This window comes from Melozone crissalis, unplaced genomic scaffold (assembly GCF_028551555.1).
Source record: "Melozone crissalis strain CALT ecotype California unplaced genomic scaffold, PUWL_Pcris_2 ptg000013l_1, whole genome shotgun sequence".
Lineage (NCBI taxonomy): Eukaryota > Metazoa > Chordata > Aves > Passeriformes > Passerellidae > Melozone > Melozone crissalis.
Genome location: NW_026535791.1, coordinates 49,616,125 through 49,636,711, shown reverse-complemented (window position 1 = coordinate 49,636,711; position 20,587 = coordinate 49,616,125). Strand labels below are relative to the sequence as shown.

At 38.5% G+C, this 20,587-nt stretch overlaps 1 protein-coding gene across 1 annotated transcript in view; it reads left to right on the top strand.

Annotated features, from left to right (window-relative positions):
- The window catches only part of CUL4A (cullin 4A), a 34,879-nt gene extending 17,236 nt beyond the window's left edge, over positions 1-17,643 (top strand). Inside the window, exons 10-20 of the mRNA XM_054271516.1 lie at positions 1,463-1,581; positions 4,067-4,259; positions 5,643-5,747; positions 7,510-7,620; positions 8,014-8,099; positions 9,078-9,185; positions 10,358-10,471; positions 11,373-11,478; positions 14,501-14,673; positions 15,502-15,654; positions 15,929-17,643. Coding sequence (XP_054127491.1) covers positions 1,463-1,581; positions 4,067-4,259; positions 5,643-5,747; positions 7,510-7,620; positions 8,014-8,099; positions 9,078-9,185; positions 10,358-10,471; positions 11,373-11,478; positions 14,501-14,673; positions 15,502-15,654; positions 15,929-16,024 — 1,364 coding nt within the window. The 3' untranslated portion in view covers positions 16,025-17,643. The remainder of the gene's footprint in view (positions 1-1,462; positions 1,582-4,066; positions 4,260-5,642; positions 5,748-7,509; positions 7,621-8,013; positions 8,100-9,077; positions 9,186-10,357; positions 10,472-11,372; positions 11,479-14,500; positions 14,674-15,501; positions 15,655-15,928) is intronic.
- Positions 17,644-20,587: the final 2,944 nt, after the last annotated feature.

The following is a 20,587-nucleotide window of genomic DNA, read 5'->3' as shown; positions in this document are numbered from 1 at the left end:
ATTATAACAAAGCAGATAGTGTTCTTTAACTGAATAAGAGGTGTCTTTAACTGAATAGGAGGTAATGGGATGTGCTTTTCTTAATTAAGAGAGCTGGGGTTATTCAGCATGGAAAAGAGAAGGCTCCCAGGAGACCTCACAGTGACCTTCCAGTGCTTAAAGAGGGCTTATAAAAAAGAGGGGGCAGATGGCGATAGGTCAAGGGGGAATGGTTTTAACTAAAAGATGAGAGATCTAAGATGAGATGTTAGGAAGAACTTCTCTACTATGAGGCTGGTGAGTCGCTGGAATATGTTGCCCAGAGAAGCTGTGGATGCCCCATCCCTGGAAGTGTTCAAGGCCAGGTTGGAAGGAGATGGGAGCAACCTGGTCTGGTGGAAGGTGAACCTGCCAACAGCTGGGGATTGGAACAAGATCTTCCAATCCAGTCCTTCCTGTGATTCTTTGATTTCCACAGATTCTTTGATTTCCAGGATTTTAATTCCATGTTCAATGAAAAGAGAGCACTAAAACTCTGTATTTGGGACTGTGTAGTCTGTTGTCTTACATTTAAGGTATGTCTATTCTTCTGTTATCTCAGAAATTTAGGAAATCTCTAAACTGCAGACAGAAGTTTACCTGGCATTGTTCTTGAACATTGCTTGCCTTTCTGAACATGTATGTGAGTTACAGTATGCAGTGAAAGTAATTTTAAGCTGAAGAATATAGCAGAACATGGAATAATTTGGTAGTGATTTGCAAATCAGTTTTGATATAATTTAAAAATTAGTGTTAATTAAATATATTTGGTGCAGTAGGGCAGTTGTACAGTGTCAGCTACACTGATGGTGGGAATTGTCAACCTGTGTAAAATCAAGCTTTTTGTTTTAAAAAAACTGTCATAAATCTTTGGTGCTATGCTCTGGTATTACTAAAGCCTCTGTAACTGACACCAGAGTACTTCTGATTACACTGGAACTACATACATACTCTCAAATGGAAAAATGTGTATGAAGTTACTTGCTTGTTTCATTCTTTGGGCTTCACTTCTCCATTTGTTAGCCCAAAGCTTAATCTCATGTAGGGCGAATCAACAAAGCAAAAGTTGCTTGAAAGGAATTTGTCATCTTGTGTTATTCCATTGGTAGGAGTGTAGATTGTTCCCAGCACATTCTTAATCTAAAAACCTGGCTCACCATGCTCCACAGGAAAAAATCGTGTGAAGTATTTATCATTACTTTAATTTTAGGGCAGTTTATTTAGCTTCCTGTTGTCTCTAGTGGTTCTTGATGAAACTATACCCTTGAAGTCAAGGTCTCTTCATAACCATTCTGCAAAAGGCTCACGATCACCACCTTGTTGGGAAAGTATTTCAGTTGAAATACTGGTATATTCTCTAATAGAGATATTCTCTGATATATTTCTAATTGTATTTATGTAACTGTATTCAAATTTCCTTTTTTTCTAATTTAATTTTTTTTAGGACTTGATAGCCTGCTTGATGAAAACAGAATATCAGATTTGACCCAGACATACCAGCTGTTCAGCCGGGTAAAAGGTGGGCAACAGATCCTTCTGCAGCATTGGAGTGAATACATCAAGGTATGTCAATGATCTATTACTAATGTAAAAATTTATGCTGTTACAAATTTCCTCTGTCAAAGCCAAGAATAATATATAGCTGTATCACCAAATTTCTGTTTTAAGTAAATATGGGGAGGGATGTTAATGCTTCTGCCTCAGTAACAATCACATGATAAGAAACAGCAACACCTACTTTGGTTTTAAATTTCTACTTGGAAATTGCTTTCCTTATAGGTTTGAACATAATACAGGATGTTTTTGGTTACATTGCTTTAAATAGAACCACATGCACATGTGTTTAGACTATGCTGGACTGTACTATGTGTTGTTTTGCTGCAAATACACTCAAGTGTTTACATACCTGCAAAACCTGTTATTCTGCTGCAGCTTAGCAGTGCTACTTGTAGCCAGCCTACAACAATGCTGATGGATTTTAAAGCTGTTGGGAAGGGAACGCTCCTGTTGAAAATAATCCATCAGTCCTATTTAGATGGTTTGGGTTTGTTTGTTAGGCATAATATCCACGTAGTATGCTGCCCCAGAGAGCTTGCACTCTAGTGCTCTTGCAAGATGGAGGCAGGAAAGTGTCACAGGCAATTTTTCTCCCTGGAGTTGATCATTCCTGATGTCAGGGCTCTCCCCTGAACTGCCCATGTGTTCATCAGCCCTCAGGATTAAGTGCACAATATCAGTTAATTCCAGAGGTGCATTTTCTGCATACCTATGTCTGGAGCTCAGCATGATCCACCAGTGCTGCAGCTCGTGGTAATGGAACATGGTTACCCTCTGTCCCAGGACTGAGGAGGAGTTTATTCCTTAGGATGTTGCCAATTGAATGGTGGTGCTGTGGCTGAGGAGGATCTTCTTTCTTCTTCCTTTCTCCCAGACCATGCTCATCACTTAATCCTAGTGCTGCCTGCCACTACACAGGCTCTCCTGTGATCTGTTGTGGTATTGTGATTGCCCAGGTATTGTGATAAAACAAGGTCAGCTTAATCCCAGGTTTAGTGAGCTAAGGAGACTCACAGAAAAGTCCATGTGCTGGTCCAAGGAAAGAAGTAGGAGTTCAAGATGGGAAAAGGAATAAGGAAAGGAATCTCTCCTCTCATAAAAGCTGTTAAATTGGATTATCATACCCTGTGTGTTTCACAGAGTCAGACTTCTTACAGCTTTATATGGTTGTGTACCTACTCAAAAACCTAGAAAACCTTTTCTGTAAGTGTCAGTAAATCTCCTTCCAAACATTCTGTGTGACAGTGAAGAGAGGCTTCAAGAACTTCTAATGTTTATGTTGTGAGCCAAATTACTGTGGGTAAGGGTCTGTGTTCCATTGCAGTCAGCCTTTTGGGAATTCAGAGGTGCCATTTGGCTTTTTGCATCTAGGTTTGCTGTTTCAGAATGGGGGGAAGCCTTGCAATTTATGAATGTACCTGGTAGAGACTGTGAGATGCTGAAATGTTGTGTTAATGTCGGGGAAATTGTGACAAGTGGAAGATCTGATGGACTAGCTGACCATCAGAGGTCTCTTCCAGCCCAAACTGGAATTCTGTGTTCTGTGATTCTGTGATACACATGTTGGTTCTAAGTCCCATGGGAGCCTTGTGTTCAGCTTTACTCTGAAATGGTACTTGAGCAAGATCTCCATCAAAGATGACAGTAGCTAATTAGATAATGCAATGGAGATTCTGAGGCTGGAGAAGAACTTCCCCCATCTCTTCTACTGTTGTTGACTAACATACTTCAGTTGGCCAAAATGTACCCATTGATTACTGTTTTGCTTTTGCTGTGCCCCCTTTCTCACTTTGGAAAACTGATCATTCAGTCCAGGGCACTGATCAGTGTTACTAAGCAAATGTTAATTGTCCAGTAGGTGAAAATCCTCCTTTACAGGGTATTTTAGATATCCATTAGACAAATGGTGTTCTGTCTCTGAGATAATAAATGTAGGAGCAGGAAGAGAAAGTCAGGTCTGTGGCTGCTTCTTGTGCCTGAGAAAGTTTTGTTTCCCTGCAAGTCAGCTAGGATCACTTTGGTTTAGAGCCCTTGATGAAAAAGAAATCTTTGAGGGCTCAGCTGCAGCCGTCAAAGTTTTGCTACCTGTTTAATCAGTTGAGCTCTCTAGTGGGTTTAATAAAAATAGTGCAAAGTTTTCCTTCATACTTAACATTTCTGAGGCAGTTTCCATTTAATTTATTTTACATGAATCATAGTTCTGTATCTCACTGTGAACTTGCACATCATAGTCATGTCTACTGTGTATTTTTTTACTTTTGTCTTAAATGTAAATAATCTTTAAATCAAGCACTAATGTTTGAAATCCATCAATGTGTCTAGTTTTTATTTTGAATTTCAATGCATCTCATTTTTTAAAAACTTGAAGTCATAAGTAGTTCTGTAAATAAATTCATTTTCCTATGATACTTTTTATAAGGGTAAATGTGTCTGTTGGGGGAGATAGGTAGCACTCTAAAGTATTTTACTATCAAAAGTGTTTGTTTTACAGAACTTTGGGACAACAATAGTGGTTAATCCTGAAAAAGACAAGGATATGGTGCAAGAGCTACTAGATTTTAAGGATAAAGTGGACCATATCATAGAAGTGTGCTTTCAGAAAAATGAAAAATTTATAAACTTGATGAAGGAGTCCTTTGAAACATTTATCAACAAGAGACCAAATAAGCCTGCAGAATTGATAGGTACACAAATATTTTTCTGTAAAATATTTCAAAAATCTATAGAAAGCATGGTAATGCTGCTGAGTGTGCTAGTGCAATAGTGGTGCAGTTGCATTCTGCTTTAGGAGACTGGCTTGGGGACAGCCCCGAGAGCCTGGGTGTGCTGCCAGGGGGTTGCTGCAGCTTGTGTCACCTCCTGTCCCTGCACTGCTGCTTGCACAGGGCCTGGTGCTAACAACTGCTCGCTGCAGCACGGAGCTGCCACGGGAGGAACTGCCCAGGGGGAGAGCAGCTGTGGCAAGCAAAGGGGAACTGGCTTTAACTGTGGTAGTAGAGGAGTTCTGTGGGTGCTCTGGATATCTCAGAAAGGAGTAAGTGCAGCCCATCCATCTGCCTTGAAGGCTGAAGTTGGGTTAGCAATTTTAAAGCCTTCAGACACAAGGGGTTTTAATAGAGGGGGAAAAAAACCCCACTGCCTTGACAGGAGAACTTGTGCTTATTAAGGGGAAAGATAATAACAAATACTTTAAAAACATTTTTTAGCTTATCCCTGATTGGGCAAAAGCTATCCTGACAGTCTTGCCTGCTGAAAAACTGGAGCTGTGGCATTTTACACCAGGAGAGGATCTTGCTCCTTGGTTATTTGTTTTTCCTCTGTACTTTGTTTTGCCTTTATTTGGCTGATTTTGCTGTCTTCGTTCTAAAATCAGCTTTATGTAGGATAGATTGCACAACACAGTGATACTGGTTAAAGCCATTATATGGGCTATTGTCATTTGTGGATCATGGTGTCCCAGCTCCCACAAAGGTTTTCTTCTTACACAGAAGGTTGTATAAGGATACTAACATGGCTTAATAAATACTTAGCTAAATTCAAGGCTTAACCTTATTTCTGGCATTCTGAAACTACTAACTGGAAAGCATTGCTTCTGTTAAAATTTTAATATGTTCCTACCAAGGAGCATGAGGGACATGGTAAAGATGTATAAAAATATAATCCTCTTTATGTTGTTTGTTTCTGTTTCTCATAAAATACATTCATATACATTGTACGCTTCCAAAACATTGTCTTTCAACAAGTAATGTGCTTGTATGACACAAAATCTGGGAATTTTTAATGTATTAATTTTAATTATTATACTGTATTAATTTTTTGCCTTGGACTATTCCTTTTCACTGTACCTTTCCATTATATATAGTAGGGCTCCAGTAATATTCCAGTAATACACAAGGGCTCTGTCATTCCACTGAACACAGGGATGGGAAAACAGAAAATGTAGTGCTTATCCTATGTTTTAACATATATTAGTACTTAACACATAGTAATATTTCAAGCAGGAGATGCTTTAGTTGGTTATTTTAGATCTATTTTTTAAGCTGTTATCTAATTTCATTTATTTGTAGCAAAATATGTGGATTCCAAGTTAAGAGCTGGTAATAAAGAAGCAACTGATGAAGAGCTGGAAAGAATCCTTGACAAAATAATGATCATATTTAGATTCATTCATGGTAAGCAATAGCAGTTCACTGTTGATGCAATTAAAACTGTTCCCTTTGCTATTAGCAGGGCTGCTTTCCTCTGCAAGAGATCTTGTTCAGCATGATTTTTCTACTCAACTCTGTCTTTAATTCAGGTTGCCTTACTCTTGAAGGAGCACAATAAATATACAGGGGAGGACAAATAGTTCTGTGGAGATGGGCAAGTTACAGACCTTTCAGAGTCTTGTGAGTGGAGACCTAAGAGTTAGAGGTGTTGCTGGAAGTTTTTTAACATAAATTGACCATGGCTGTAACCACAACTTCTCCTCTAATGACAGTACAGACTTTGCTGTCCACTTATGTATGTTGTAGGTACAAAGCATGAAAACTCAGCTACTTTCCTTGACTTCTCTTTTCTCATGATAGCTGAGAAGGAACACAGAGGAGGGCTCAAAATGACAGGAAAAAGTGTTATTGCTGAGTTTCACTGCCTTTGAAATGCATTTCTCTCATGAATTAGCAAATCCCCTCTATCTTAGCAAAAACCTTGAATGTGTTAGGATTTTTTTTTTCTAGATTGGCTATCAGAAAAACCAGTGGTCTAATCCAATATACATGCATTGTCACGGCTCTGAGGGAGGTGGAATGGGTGTCCTGGGCTGGGGTGGAATAGCAAGAATTACCTAATTCTGTATTAGTTTGTCTGACATCTGTGGGGTTCTCTCCTCATAAAAATCCCAAACAAGTACAATATGATGGGAAAGCAGTTGAGTCATAAAGTAGTATCATTTGCATAATTGAATCATAATTGCAGCATTTTTGTCAGATGGAGATGGTGAATGAAAACAGTTGTACTGGCAGCTTGTCAGCCCAAGAGAATAGTTTTTGTTAAGAGAATAATTTTTGTTAATCTGAAACTTTCACCAACTCTTTTTCTCTTCATAGTTTTTGTAGTACTGAGCTAAAAGCGTGGATTTTATTTTGAGCTGTCTGGTACATAAGAGCTCTTTCAAGAGCAGATGATAATTAGTAGGTAGTTTCTGGGTATTGGCCTTTTTGGCAATATCTTGATGCAGCTGGTTCATAAAATTTCATCAGGACAGGGTGGGGAAGGACAAAGACTATTATAAGATGCCCAAATTGAAAGCTGTTCACAAGGAATTACAAGGGGGCTACTGTAGGCAGCACAAGTAGTGCCTTGGGTTACAGCAAAATTGTTCGTCTTAAAAGGGAAACACTTTGCACTGTCATATGGGAGAAGTTTGGGTTTAAAGTGTGAAAGTTTGTGGGTATCTACATGACTCTTTCATTTCAAAAGGCTATTGGCAAACCATGTGAGAGGACTTCTGTTAAATTTTCTTTCCCTTAGGCTTTTAAAATATATTCCTTAATAGACAGAAAACCTCCCTCCCCTCCTTTTTTTTTTCTTAATAAATCAGATCAGTGGAGGGAAAATGTTCTTCTGGACCCCAGAGTAATTTCATTTGTTTTGTAGCTGATCCAGTGGGAAATACAAGGCAGCTCAAGTTCCTGGGACAGAATAAAAAGAAATAAGTAAACATTTTGCAAAATATGTTAAAAATTATGAAAATATAAAAAGAACAAACTGTCTACATTTTTTTCTTCAATGCTACATAATGAATATTCTGCTCATCAGCTTTTCATGAGAAAGGCTTGTGTCACAAACCTGAAGGGCAGTGATGCAGATAGAATGTATTATTTTATAATTTTATAATTTTATAAATTATAAATTATTTTTATAATTTTGGTTTTTGTTTCAATTTCTTTACAGGAAAAGATGTGTTTGAAGCATTTTATAAGAAAGACTTAGCCAAAAGACTGCTGGTTGGAAAAAGTGCTTCAGTAGATGCTGAGAAGTCCATGTTGTCAAAGCTTAAACATGGTTGGTGTCTTCAGATGTGTTAAATTTGTATTACTTTTTGGCATGCAAATTTGGAATCCCTATTTTTCTCATGCTTTTAAGAAGTGACAAGCCAAATTTTAAGTAATAGCTGTTCAGCTCTTAAATATTAAGGGAGGATGTAAAATGTGTGTGTATATATATATATCAGACCTTTCATTATGCTCAGCAACAGCTATAAGGCTGACTTCTTAGGTATAAGACTGGTTTATTTAATGTACCTACAGAGGAGCAAAATCCTGAAAAGGTACCTATTTGTGGGTGCTCTGTAACCTGGTAAATGTGGCTCAGCTGTCTCAGGTTAAATGCTTATCACTTAACTTCTGTGCTTCTTTGTAATTGTGGTATTTTTGGGGGTTTTTTTGTGTGTGACAGAATGTGGTGCTGCTTTTACCAGCAAACTGGAGGGCATGTTCAAGGACATGGAACTGTCAAAAGATGTCATGGTACAGTTCAAGCAGGTACATTAACTTTTGTATACTAAATTTTTCACAGTCAGGAGGAGACATGTATTGGTGCCATCCCTTGGAATAAGCTAAAATTAAGCAAACCTGCTTTTGAGCAGGTCCTAGTAATAGTCTCTACTCACCTTTCTGCTTATACAACAGAATTTATTTATTGTATCCAATAATTTTACAGTTTTATTTGATTCCTTTTAAAGTAAATTAGTCTAAATACCAGATAGTAATTTAGTTGACTGACATCCTTGGAAGTCTGTGTCCCTTTGTTCTGGTAAACTGGTGCTGCTCTGATGAATTTGTTTGAACAGCCCACACCAGAGAAACTCCCTGAAGGTTGCTAAGTGCACAGAAGCTGTGCCTGTCTCGGCCCCAGAGTTTCCACCTCCTTGGTGACTGATGAAGGCTTTCAGGAATTACTGTACATGCTCACCCTGTTGTTGCATTTCTCTCTGGGCACTTCTTTTGGGGCCTTACTGAAGGCAGGATGCTGGGTTGGAGACCTGACCCAGGACAACACCTGTAATAAAATACTGCAGTCACTCTTCTGTCCCAGATTTTGCAGTCTGGCTTGACTGATGCTCTACTTCAATTACATTAAAAAGTTTTGTCTAACAGATGGAGGAGTCCAAGGGGATCTTTTTGATCTTACAGTCCTTGCCATGGTTTCTTTTCTTTGGCTTTATCTGTATGTGATTAAAGCTTCTTTGACCTTAGTACCCTGTATAGGCAGAGGTCTAGAATGTTTCAAGGCATGTTGATCTTTTCTTTGTACTCCCAACCACTTGCTGTGTTTTGAAGTTGGGCAAGTGGTCATTAAATAGTTACTCAAAATCCTGGTAGAGCATGTCTAACCAAGGTTGTGGCCTGTAAGAATTTTTAGTTGTTACACTAATCCTAAATTTCTAACTTCAGTATATACATTTTCCAATTTAGTATCCAGATAGCATACTTGAATAATTTTTGTCTCTTCTATTTTAGTATATGCAGAACCAAAGTGACCCAGGAAATATAGACCTGACAGTAAATATATTAACTATGGGATATTGGCCAACTTACACACCTATGGAAGTCCACTTAAATTCAGAGGTTGGTGTTTGAATTCTTCTAAATACACTTTACCAAATTAAATCATTATCACAGGGTGCATTAATGCCCTTCATTTAAAGTTTTTCTGCTACATATCTAAGGTGTTTATATAATTTTAAGGATTCCAGAATTGCAAAAAATAGAACATAGTGGATAAAGTCCACTCTTTTCAGATGATTATTTCACTCAGTGTGGGTTTTTTTTTTAACCTGCATAATAATATCATTGCCTTACTTAGCATTGCAGTCAGTTACTTAAAAGTTTGAAATTGGTCAGTTCACCTTAGTTTAGTCAATCTTTAACTACACTGGTTAGGCACTTTGAACTAGTCAATAGTTATGTTTTTGCAAGTTCCTTTTTTCAAAGATCCTTCATCTGTTCCCTGCAATGTGTCACACAAAGCTATCCCTTGCATTTAAATAGTATTTGCTTGAAAAATTGTTTCCAAGTTGAGAGATTCTTGCAAAGCTCCTTCCAGTAGGGGTTTAGGTTGAAATGTGTATTTGGAGCCCCTGTTTCCTACAATACCTTGTTTGATCAGAGGTATGGAAAGCACTTCAGAGGCCAGAGGTGGTAATGGGGTTCCCACTCAATTTGGAAGATATGGAAGCTCTGGTACTCTTGTTCCTGAGGTGTCTTTTCCTCTGTGGCAGACTACATCTGAAGGGTCCAACCTGAGAAACACATGATGAAAAAGGAGGGGTAGAACCCCCTTAGCTGGAAGTAAGAGGGTGTAAAATAGTGACATTGGACTGGAGTTCCATTGCATCCACAAACTACAGGAAGAACTTAGGAGCAGATGGTACTAGCCAGTGTAAAAGTGTGAGATGGATGCTTTTTGTCCCATGACTTCTAGGTCAGATTCAAAGTCAGGGACAAAACCAATATCTCTTTTGAGGTTTAAAACCCTTTACAGGGAATTTATTTTACTGTTATTCAAAACAAGCAAATTAAAAACCCAAGGAAAATGCAGTTATTTTTGAATTGCATTCTTATATGCATAGTAGTGCCAGTGTACTTGAGAGCAAAATTTTGCTCTTTGGGTTTTAAGTTTTTCCCACAAAAGAGCCTATTATGAAACATGGTTGAAGAGAATAAAGAAATTACATGTGTGAAATCTTTTGGTGTCACTGCAAGATATAATGCTAGTGTTTCTTCTCTTTTCTTAACAGATGATAAAGCTTCAAGAGGTATTTAAAACCTTTTACCTGGGAAAACACAGTGGTCGAAAACTTCAGTGGCAGACCACTTTAGGACATGCTGTCCTAAAGGCAGAATTTAAGGAAGTAAGTTTGCTTACATAATGCTTTGCCTGTTAGGTTAAAATTTAAGTCAATTATTTGGAATCTAATCATGTGTTGCATTTTTTATAAAGTAGTAATATTTTTGTGGAGGAGCAATCACAATTCAGTACTGTTATTTTGTACAGAAAGTAGGCTTTTTTAAATTAAACTGAAATACCACCTAGCTAACAAGACAACAATATTTGATAGGAATTGTTGCTCATTCCAATAAATTAAGTTGTAATAAAGCAAGAAATTAAAACAAGAAAAAGAACACGGCATTTTTTATCTGTAATTTGGGATTGTTTTGATTGTAGAAATCCTGGTGATGCTTTTGGTATGCTTGACACAAAGAGACTGAAGGGTGTCAGTTATGTGATGACTGTGGTTAAAATTTAAATGCTTGTTGAATATTTAACTGTTAAATAGCTGCACTGTTTGTTCATGTGGTTTTGTTTTGTCTCATGCAGCCTCTTGCCTTGTAATAGTGCAGCTTCACTGAGCCACAGCAAAGACAGAAAAACCCTTGAATTCTTCTACCTACTCGTTGTGAATGTTAACTTGAGTTAATTACAGACAAATTCACTCTTGATAGTGGCAAGACCAAAATGTCATACAGTGTAATTAAAATGAAGTGAATCATGTGAAATAAATACCATTCTAATGAGCTTCTGCTGTGTATTGTATTCTCACTGTTAGAGGAGCAAAAAAAGGAGATTTTATAAATATTCTGTTTCCTCAATACTACATTGAGGCAAATTGTTCTGTGTGCCAGGCATTCTAAAATGCATATCCATTCTTCTAGAAATAGAAAAAATAATATATACTTTGTGTAACTGTCAGTTGTAGGGGATACAATAGAAAATTCTCTGAATATTGCTATTATGTGTTGTTTCTCTTTTAGGGCAAGAAGGAGTTTCAAGTATCGCTCTTTCAGACATTAGTATTGCTTATGTTTAATGAAGGAGATGAATTCAGTTTTGAAGAAATTAAAATGGCTACTGGCGTAGGTAGGAAGAACACTTTCTTATTTTTAAATTTATTCATCAAGTGATTGGCAATTATGATTTGGTACGTGAAGGCCTAATATTAAGAAATTTGTCACGATCATTAGGACAAACTTTATGTGCCAAAAGCATACACACACCAGAAGAGATGAGGAGAACACACTGCAGGTGTTTCTTAGTGTATTTTCTTGGTGTGTAAAATTGACCCTTCACAAAATTATTAGTAAGAGCTGTGTGGCAGGTGGTACTTCTAACAACCTATTAGATTTACAAAATGTTTCACTGCAATTCTTAAAATGTAAGTGGTGGTAAAGACTGTTGTGTGTACAGATTGTTTTTGCTCCTGTTCAGTTTCACATACTATATTTTGAAAATGATCTATTGTAGAATGCTCTCAGATGGGGGTGATTAAGAGAGTATTTTCAATTGAACTGTTCTGAGAGCTCACCTGCCTGTTGCCCATCCATGTCACTGAGGTTCCCCTTCACAGCAGGTCTGATGTGTTCAGAGCAGCACTGTGTGCTGGTGTGTACTTTGTAGCTCTCTGCCTCTGCATTTGAACCTGAAGGACAAAGAAAGCTGAGAAAGAGTACAGTTTTCTCTTTAACCATCTGCAGTGTCTGTCTTGTGTTTTTATGTTCCTGGGTGGGCTTTTTTCCCTGCTTTTTTCCCCGAATTCTTACACTCTCTTGAAATAGTTCTAGCCAAAACACGGTCATCATTACTCTCTGCAAGTTTTGCATCAATCAGCAACTTATACCCTGTAGTTCTTCACATGTTGTAACTTAAGTTCAACCTAATACAGCAGTACCTAAAAGAGTGTTTGAGCCCTTACAAGTACTAAAATATTGTAATATGTTTACTGAAAGACTGTAAAATGGGGATTCCAAGAATCCTTTTGGTTCAGAATGATGCATTGCAGAAGGAAGTACAGCCTGGGTGCTCCATTGTCTCAGTATCAGTGCTTCAAGTCACTTAGTCATCCTTTCCCTTAACAGTAAGGGAGCTGAAGAAAATCCATGCCAGTGATGATAATCATCAGGATAGTCTGGAGAGGCTCAGTAGGTTGGAGTACCATGTTTACAGAACAAAGGTTCATGCAAGCCTGATCCAGGTCCTGCTTTCTCATCTCAAGGGATTGCTGTCCCTTGGAACTGGTATTCTGGCTGCCTGGCAGCAACAGATAAAATCTGCTGCATGGAAATCCATTCCATTATAGCACAAAATAAGGACTTCAATAGACTGTTTTTAAGGCAGGTAGATGGAATTGATAGTTGAGAGCTACCTCTATATCATTACACTGAGCTCCATGTCTGTATTTCTCTCCCCTTTGGCAAAGTAGTATAGAAATTTAGGTGGTAAAGACAGCTCATGGTCCATGGGGTTCCTGTGAAGCCAGGATGAATAGCATAGAATCACAGAATGGCTGGATTGGAAGGCATCTTAAAGATAATCTAGTTCCAGCCCCCTGCCCTGGGCAGGGACACTTTCCATTAAGCCAGGTTACTCAGAGCTCCATCCAGCCTGGTCTTGAACACTTCCAGGGAAGGAGCATCCAGAACTTCTCTGGACAACCTGTTCTAGTGTCTTGCCACTCTGACAAAAAAGAATTTCTTTCCAATACCTAATCTATTCTGTTTGAGTTTGAAGCTGTTCTCCCTTTGTCATGTCACTACATGGTATTGTAAATTTACAAGTTTCCATCCATTTTTCCTGTAGGGATTAACTGGCCATGGTTGGAATGTGTTTTCCAATTACTGTTACAATAAATAATCATCAGCCTCTTTAATAAGATTGTCCCTGGTGCATTAGGACAGTGAGAAAATGCATAAACTGTTACTCAAAGGAAGAATGGTCACCTTCTCTCTGATTCTGCTTTTTCAAGATGTGTTATTCAAATATATTCCATGTTTTTACTTGCCTGTCAAGGGAGCCTCTAGGAGCTGTAGTTTTTACTTCTACTTCAGGGATTGATAGGTAATTGTAAATTCCTTCCCTTTGGCATACTGTAACCTGTGACTTCACTTGCAAGCTCCAGAGTGTTTTAACAGCAGCCTTGTGGTTGGGCAAAAACACAGCTCAACAATCTGCATTTACTGAGGCTGAAACACGCAAAATGTCCCAAATGTCATAAATGCCAGTTTAGCCCACATTGTTTAAAGGGTTTTTTTAAGAAATCACAGAACAGTTGGAAGTTTAAAAGAAGGAAAAGGTTGCTCTGTGTAAAAGCTCAAGTATTTTAAAAATAGCAATAGTGTTAATCTTTTACTCAGCTGTACCTCAGCACTAGATTGCAAAACTTTTCAGATCATCCAGCACATTCAGTGATAATTTTATACTGTGACTAAAGTATTCTAGAGACTGCAGAGGCTGTTTCAATGCAAAATCTTGATACAAGACTTTGCAACATAATTAGAATGTTTAAGACTTCATTTTATGTTGTCTAAATGCTTTTAGCCTTAAATATTACTAGATAAAATTTTCCTCACACACTTGTGTCTACTACTTTCCCATTTTGGGGGAATTTTGACTATAATAGCTGTCAGCTCTACCCTCCCACAAAACTTTATCCTGTCAATTTAGACTTCTGTGTTTTTATTTGATTATATATTCTTTGCTGTGTGATAAAAACACTGATCAAATCTTGAAATAGGTGACTTTGAGTTTGTCATACACTAACTTTTCCTTTTCCAAAGTCCTGTTACTACCACACATAACTAAAGCAATAAAACTAAGTTTGTGTTAATGTGAAATCTTTTCTGAGACTATTTTGGAAGGAAAATTCACCGAGATGAGCATAAATCTGTATTTCTGATGTATATAATCCTGTGCATGCTCTCAGTATTTAACCTGTGAAAGATGAGACCAGATTTGACGACTGTGAGCTACTTCTTAATTGGAACTAAGTTAGATGAAAGTATTAACATAAAAACACTGGCTTTTTAATTTATTTCTAGATTAATCCCATAAAACTCTTGATGTTAATGTTTTGTTCTGCTTTTTCCCATATTTGAACTCTTCACAGAGGACAGCGAATTAAGAAGAACCTTGCAGTCTTTAGCTTGTGGAAAAGCAAGAGTTTTGATTAAAAATCCAAAGGGCAAGGATGTAGAAGATGGAGATAAATTCATCTTTAATGGTGATTTCAAGCATAAGTTGTTTAGAATAAAGATCAACCAGATTCAAATGAAAGAAACAGTATGTACTTTTTGCATTTACTCTGTGTATTAACTGTTTTTCTACATATCCCATATGGAAAGATGTAATCTTTTGTATTTTTTGCATATAAAGAATCAAATATTTAAATTCAAATTATAATTAATTTTCAGAGTAGTCAGGATGACTCAGGCAACAAAGACTTTAAGATCACTGAAATTGAAAACTTAGGTTGCTTCCTGTGCTTGCAAATTTAAGTGGCTATATATTAAACTAAAAGGGTCTTGTAGATGTTTCAGTCCATCTAGGAAGTTTCTATGGTATTGCTGAACTCATGAATCAAATGTCACCATGTCATTCTATATTTAGCAGGTAAGAAGTCCATAAAAGTTAAGGTTGTCCCTGATTCTGCAGTGAAAACAAACCTTTTTTGTTGTATCTGAATTCCCATTCTTGACACAAGGTGACATATTCTAATTAACAGTGACTTGTTTCTTTTTTGCCTTTGCATATTAAATTCCCTGATGGTCAAACTGGAGTTTGACACAAAACACTGCTGTGTGTGGGTTGTCCAAGTGTTATGGGTTGTCTCAAAAACCTTAAGGGAGTTTCTAAGATTTACTTTTATTTATCAAATAATGTAAGACACATTTTTTCCTTTACATTATCCTGAATTTTCTCTTGTACTTGCTTTAGCAGTGCACTTCAGAAATCACTTAGCTCTTGGAATGCAGCAATGCATGCATCTGTCTCAAAGATAAATAAGAATGCATGAGCTTCATTTTATTGTGAAAGTTAACTATAGAGATAGAATTAATAAAAAGTAGCAACAGAGGGTGATATGATTTGTGGTGTTGTGTTGTTCTTTAGGTTGAGGAACAGGTCAGCACAACTGAAAGAGTATTTCAGGACAGGCAATATCAGATTGATGCTGCTATTGTACGAATAATGAAGATGAGGAAGACTCTTGGTCATAATCTTCTTGTTTCTGAATTGTATAATCAACTGAAATTTCCTGTAAAGGTAACTCATGTTTTTGTTTGTCAAACCATCCCAGGTTTATCTAAATATATGTAATATATGTTTCTATTTAGCTTGTCTATAAGAGCAAGAAAAGTGAAATATCATAGAATTAAACCCAAAGATGAAGGTGTTGTGTAAACAGAAATAAGTCAGAGTATCATACTACATTAGTTATATACTATGGTGCATTTCTTATGCAGCTTTTAGCAGTATTTTTTTTATATGTTTGCCTTTGTATTACTAACTGTTACACTAATCTCATCTTTTCTTGTAGCCTGGAGACTTGAAAAAGAGAATTGAATCTCTCATTGACAGAGACTATATGGAGAGAGACAAAGACAACCCCAATCAGTACCACTATGTTGCATAAAGAAGAAGAAATAGTTTTATTTAAAAAATTTTAAAAACCTTAAAAAAACAAAAACCAAAATCATCCACATATATCTTTAGGACACCAAATACATATGCTGTTCCAGACTTTCCTTTTAGCAGATTTCAGGTTGATGTACGTTATTCAAGCAGCTGCATGCACTGCTGTGGAAAAGAAGCAAAATGACATGTTAATTGATCACCTTTGTCAAGACTTCTTACTAATTTTAAATGCCCTGGGGTTTTTTTTTTCCCTTTAGTTAATCTTTTGTTCTTTTGGGTTCTTCAAAATTTAGTTTTACAGTTTTCTTTAACAATGTCATTGAAGTTGGATGGAAAGGTAAAAGCACCTGTGTGAGAAATATTTGTCATGCAAGTCTGGTTTCTTCATTTAGGTGTTCCTAACTGCATCCACAAAGTCCCTAAATGCTGCATTCTTTAGCTACAGTTACAACTTGGGTAACTTTTTAAAAACCCTTCATTGATGAACGTGTATGTACAGGCAGTGTTGTTGAAATACACTGAAGTTTTGCACCATGGAAACCCTTAAACTTGTGTTCAGGTAATTTTCTTCCAAGTTGTTTCAAACTTCAGTCTGGTTTGGATAAATCAGGTTTTGAAGTGAGATTCTTGAAGTGCCAAGAGGACAGCTGCATTCGTATGTGTACTGAGCTGTTGGATTCTTTAGCTGAAGTATGGATTGTTCTATTATTACTACTTCTGCTGGCTTGGGTGGCAAAGATAGATCTGAGTCAAGGAGGCCCTACCTCATTTTAGGGCAGCAGGTGTATTTCACTCTAATTGCTGTAACATTTAGTTCTGCCTTGAAAATAACATCCAGGGAACCTACTGTACAGCGTGCTCCACTTTAAGAAAACAAAACCTTTTTTTAAAAAAATACTTTTATGGTCTCAATATTGGGAAAGCATAGCTTTTTGTCTTGAAAGACTAAGGACTTTGTGAGTAATTTGTTACATATTGTACATATGTAAGTTGATTTGAATTCAAGTGAAAGACACTGTAGATCTGTTAGATAACCGTAACCATAAGGAAGACACCTTTTCTGGTAATACTTGCAAGACTCTTTATTTTCCTTATTTGTCTATTGGTATGTTTCATTCTGAAAAAGAGCTACCAAAGGAGTTTTGATCACTACATAAAGGAGAATTTACCTGAGCAATATTTTCCTGAGAGATACCTTACTAAGTTTATGTAACGTGGGGTTTGTGCATCAATTAAAAGGCCATTTCTTAAAGTAAACATTGCTATGAGGTGACAACTTGTGGAACTACATATTAAAAGTCCTTATTCTGTCCTCTGGTGTTATTAATTGTATTGCATTCTGAATTATTTTTGTTCCCTTTGTGTTTGGAAACTAAACACGTTTAGCTTATCGTATTTAAAGCATATTTAATATTATAATTTAATGTAGACTTATTTTAATATTTGAATCTTCAGTTAATGCAAATAAAATCTTTGATGCATATTAAGTATTAATTTCTTAGCCTTTGTGAGGATGTGACACTTTATTTTTGAGGTTGGTTTTTTTAGTGTTATGCCATTCACTTTGTAGTTCACTTTTTATGTATATGGAAAGCAGTCAGATCCATCTTACCAGACTTCTAAGCCAGAAAGGAATATGTGCCTCACAGAAAGGTAATGGCCAGAGAGGCTTTGGCTGCACTGAAAGCTGGCAGTAGTGTGCAGGAACTGTCAGGAAGCAGTGAGAATGTCCTGCCTGCCCCTTCTGAACCCCAATGTTCTGGTTCAGTAGTTTTAAACAATAGCTTAAAGCAGTGCTGTTATCCTGAAGATGACTGAAGTGGTTCTGCCTCAAGAAGCAATGTTAATTAAAAGTGCTGAGATGTGCAGTTTGTCTTAATTGCCACAGAGTAAGGGCTCTTTGGCCACTTTATTCTGGTCTAGCAATTAAAAATGAGTTGTTCCACAGCAGTGGAAATGATGAAGCCTGTCTTTCTGTGCTGTATGCCCTTGGTACCCAGCTGTATCATCCCCTGCCAACAGCCTCGAGCAGCAGTACTCAGAGGGGTTCTCCTTGGTTCTCTACCCATCCCCTTACCCCCTGAACCCACAGAGAATGCCATGATCCCTGAAGACTTTTCCAGACTGGTCTTCAAGTGGCTTCAGAGGTTCAAAAGCTTGGGAGAGACTGACAGGCCAGGTAATTGTGACCCTCTTTCTCAGGTCCTCAATTTTAATTTGATTTCCTCAATTTTTTCTTACTGGGACATTTTATGTGCTAAACTCAACAGGTAAGGAGTTATTTTATGAGTCAGCATAGAAATCACTTCTCCATAGTGGAAGAGCTGCATTTGATTGCTTTTCAGTAGCTGGTGATGGAATTTGGCTGAGCAGTCTGACTGCCTCAATCAGTTGGTTCTCTGGGGTCACATTGCCTGAGTGTACCTGCACCCACAGGGCAGAGGTTGTAAAACATTTCTTCCTGGAAGATCACCAGTGTTGAAGATGTTGGGCAGCAGCAAAGTAACAGCTGTCCTCTATAAGAGCATCAATGTTCAGGTATGTCAGGGAAATGTGGATCTTGGCAATTCAGTGTCCTTAGAACAAATTGTAGAGCAGCTTCTATGGAATCACAAAAATAACAGCAGGAGCCTGGATACAGCTGGGGGCTCCAACTTATCCAAACATATACATTTAAAAAGCAAGTTTGCTAAACGAGACATGCTGTTATGTAGCCCAACATTTCCTGAGGGAAAGTGATTGTAAGAATGTAGGCTGGGGGCTGACTTAGAGGTGCTTCCCAAGCCTAGCAGTTCCAGCTCTCCTTAGCTCTCCAGCCAACAGCCTCCTTTCTGCCCTCTCCTTGGGTCTTTATTCCTTAGTTCTGCATTTTAGCTTTCCCTGGATTCCTTTAGCTGAACCTGGGTTTAGCATTTAACTCTTGATCTGCTGCAGCTTTTTTCATCCTTTCTTTGTGCTATATATCTTTGAAAAAAAATCACATGCCTTTCAGGTAACTTCAGTGTCTCAATTTGTTATGCCAGATCTACCTCTGCACTGCCCCAGGCTGGGGCAGAGTGCCTGGGAAGCTGCCCAGTGGAAAAGGACCTGGGGGTGCTGGTGGCAGCAGCTGAACATGAGCCAGCAGTGCCCAGCTGCCCAAGAAGGCCAATGGCAGCCTGGCCTGGATCAGCAATGGTGTGGCAGCAGGAGCAGTGTGGGATCTCAGCCTCTCAGAACTGGGGGGCAGGGTGAACAAGACCACCCCTGGGGGGCTCAGGAGTCCTGGAATGTTGCCAGAAATGTCTGGTGGCTGGACTTTGATCCCACAGGGGAGATGACATCAGTATGAGGATAGGAGGATTTCACCGGGGTGAATGGTGAAGGGATAAGTTAATTGGAGTGTGAGATACAGGGTTTAAGATTTCTGTACAGGGGGTTTTGGGAAGTAAGATGGAGGAATTGGGGCGTGCCCTTCTCCTTCTTCTTCTTCCTCTAGGCCTCCATCTTCTGTGGTGATGTTGGCACTCCGGGATTGGACCTTACTAGGGGAACACTGGTTAATAAGGGTAGAGGGTATTGGAGAAAAATTATAAATATTGTATACGTAACTCCAAGTATAAAGATAGGTGACCGCCCCAGGGGCTCTCAGTGTGTGCCCATGGCTGACTGCTGAGCAGAACTCTGTCAGGCCAAGAGAAAATCTTTTAGATAAGCAATTAATAAACACCGAGACCGAGAACAGATCTGAAGTTTCTTCTCGTCCTTTCGAACCCGGGCGGCCCAAGGCCATCTTTGGGCTTTTTCCAGACCATCTAAACAGCCCCAGAATCCGACAGAGCAGGACAGGGATTGTCCCCCTCTACTCAGCACCAGTGAGGCCACACCTCAAATCCTGTGCTCAGTTCTGGGCCACTCACTACTCTCTACTACAAGAAAGACACCGAGGGGCTGGAGAGTGTCCAGAGAAGGGCAACAGAGCTGGGGAAGGGTCTGGAGCACAACTCCTATGAGGAGCAGCTCAGGGAGCTGGAGTTGTTATGGCTGGAAGAAAGAAGACTCCAGACAGGGAGCCTTACTGCTCTCTTCAACTGCCCTGAAGGAGGCTGTAGCCAGGTGGGGGCATTGCTCTCTTTTCCCAGGTAACAAGTGACAGGATGAGAGGAAAAGACCTCAAGCTGTGCCAGGGGAGGTTTAGACTGGATATTAGGAAAACTTTCTTTACTGAAAGGGTTATCAATCACTGGATCAGGCTGTCCAGGGAAGTGATGAAGCCACTATCTCTGCAGGTTTTTAAAAGGTCTCTAGATGTGGTGCTTAGGGACATAGTTTAGTGGTAGGCTAGGCAGTGCTGTGTTGCCAGTTGAACTCAGTGATGTTTGAGGTCTTTTCCAACCTAAATGGTTCCATTCTGTTTGCAGGTTTATTATCTTTGGCAGGTATGTTCAGGAGAGTGGACTCTGTACCATGAACTTGGTCAGCCATTCCTAGCAAATCTCTTCTGAAAGTAGGTAACTGTGTGAAGTCAGGTAATACTCAGCAAAAGGCTATAGGAAAACAGTCACGTTTCATGGAAATTCTT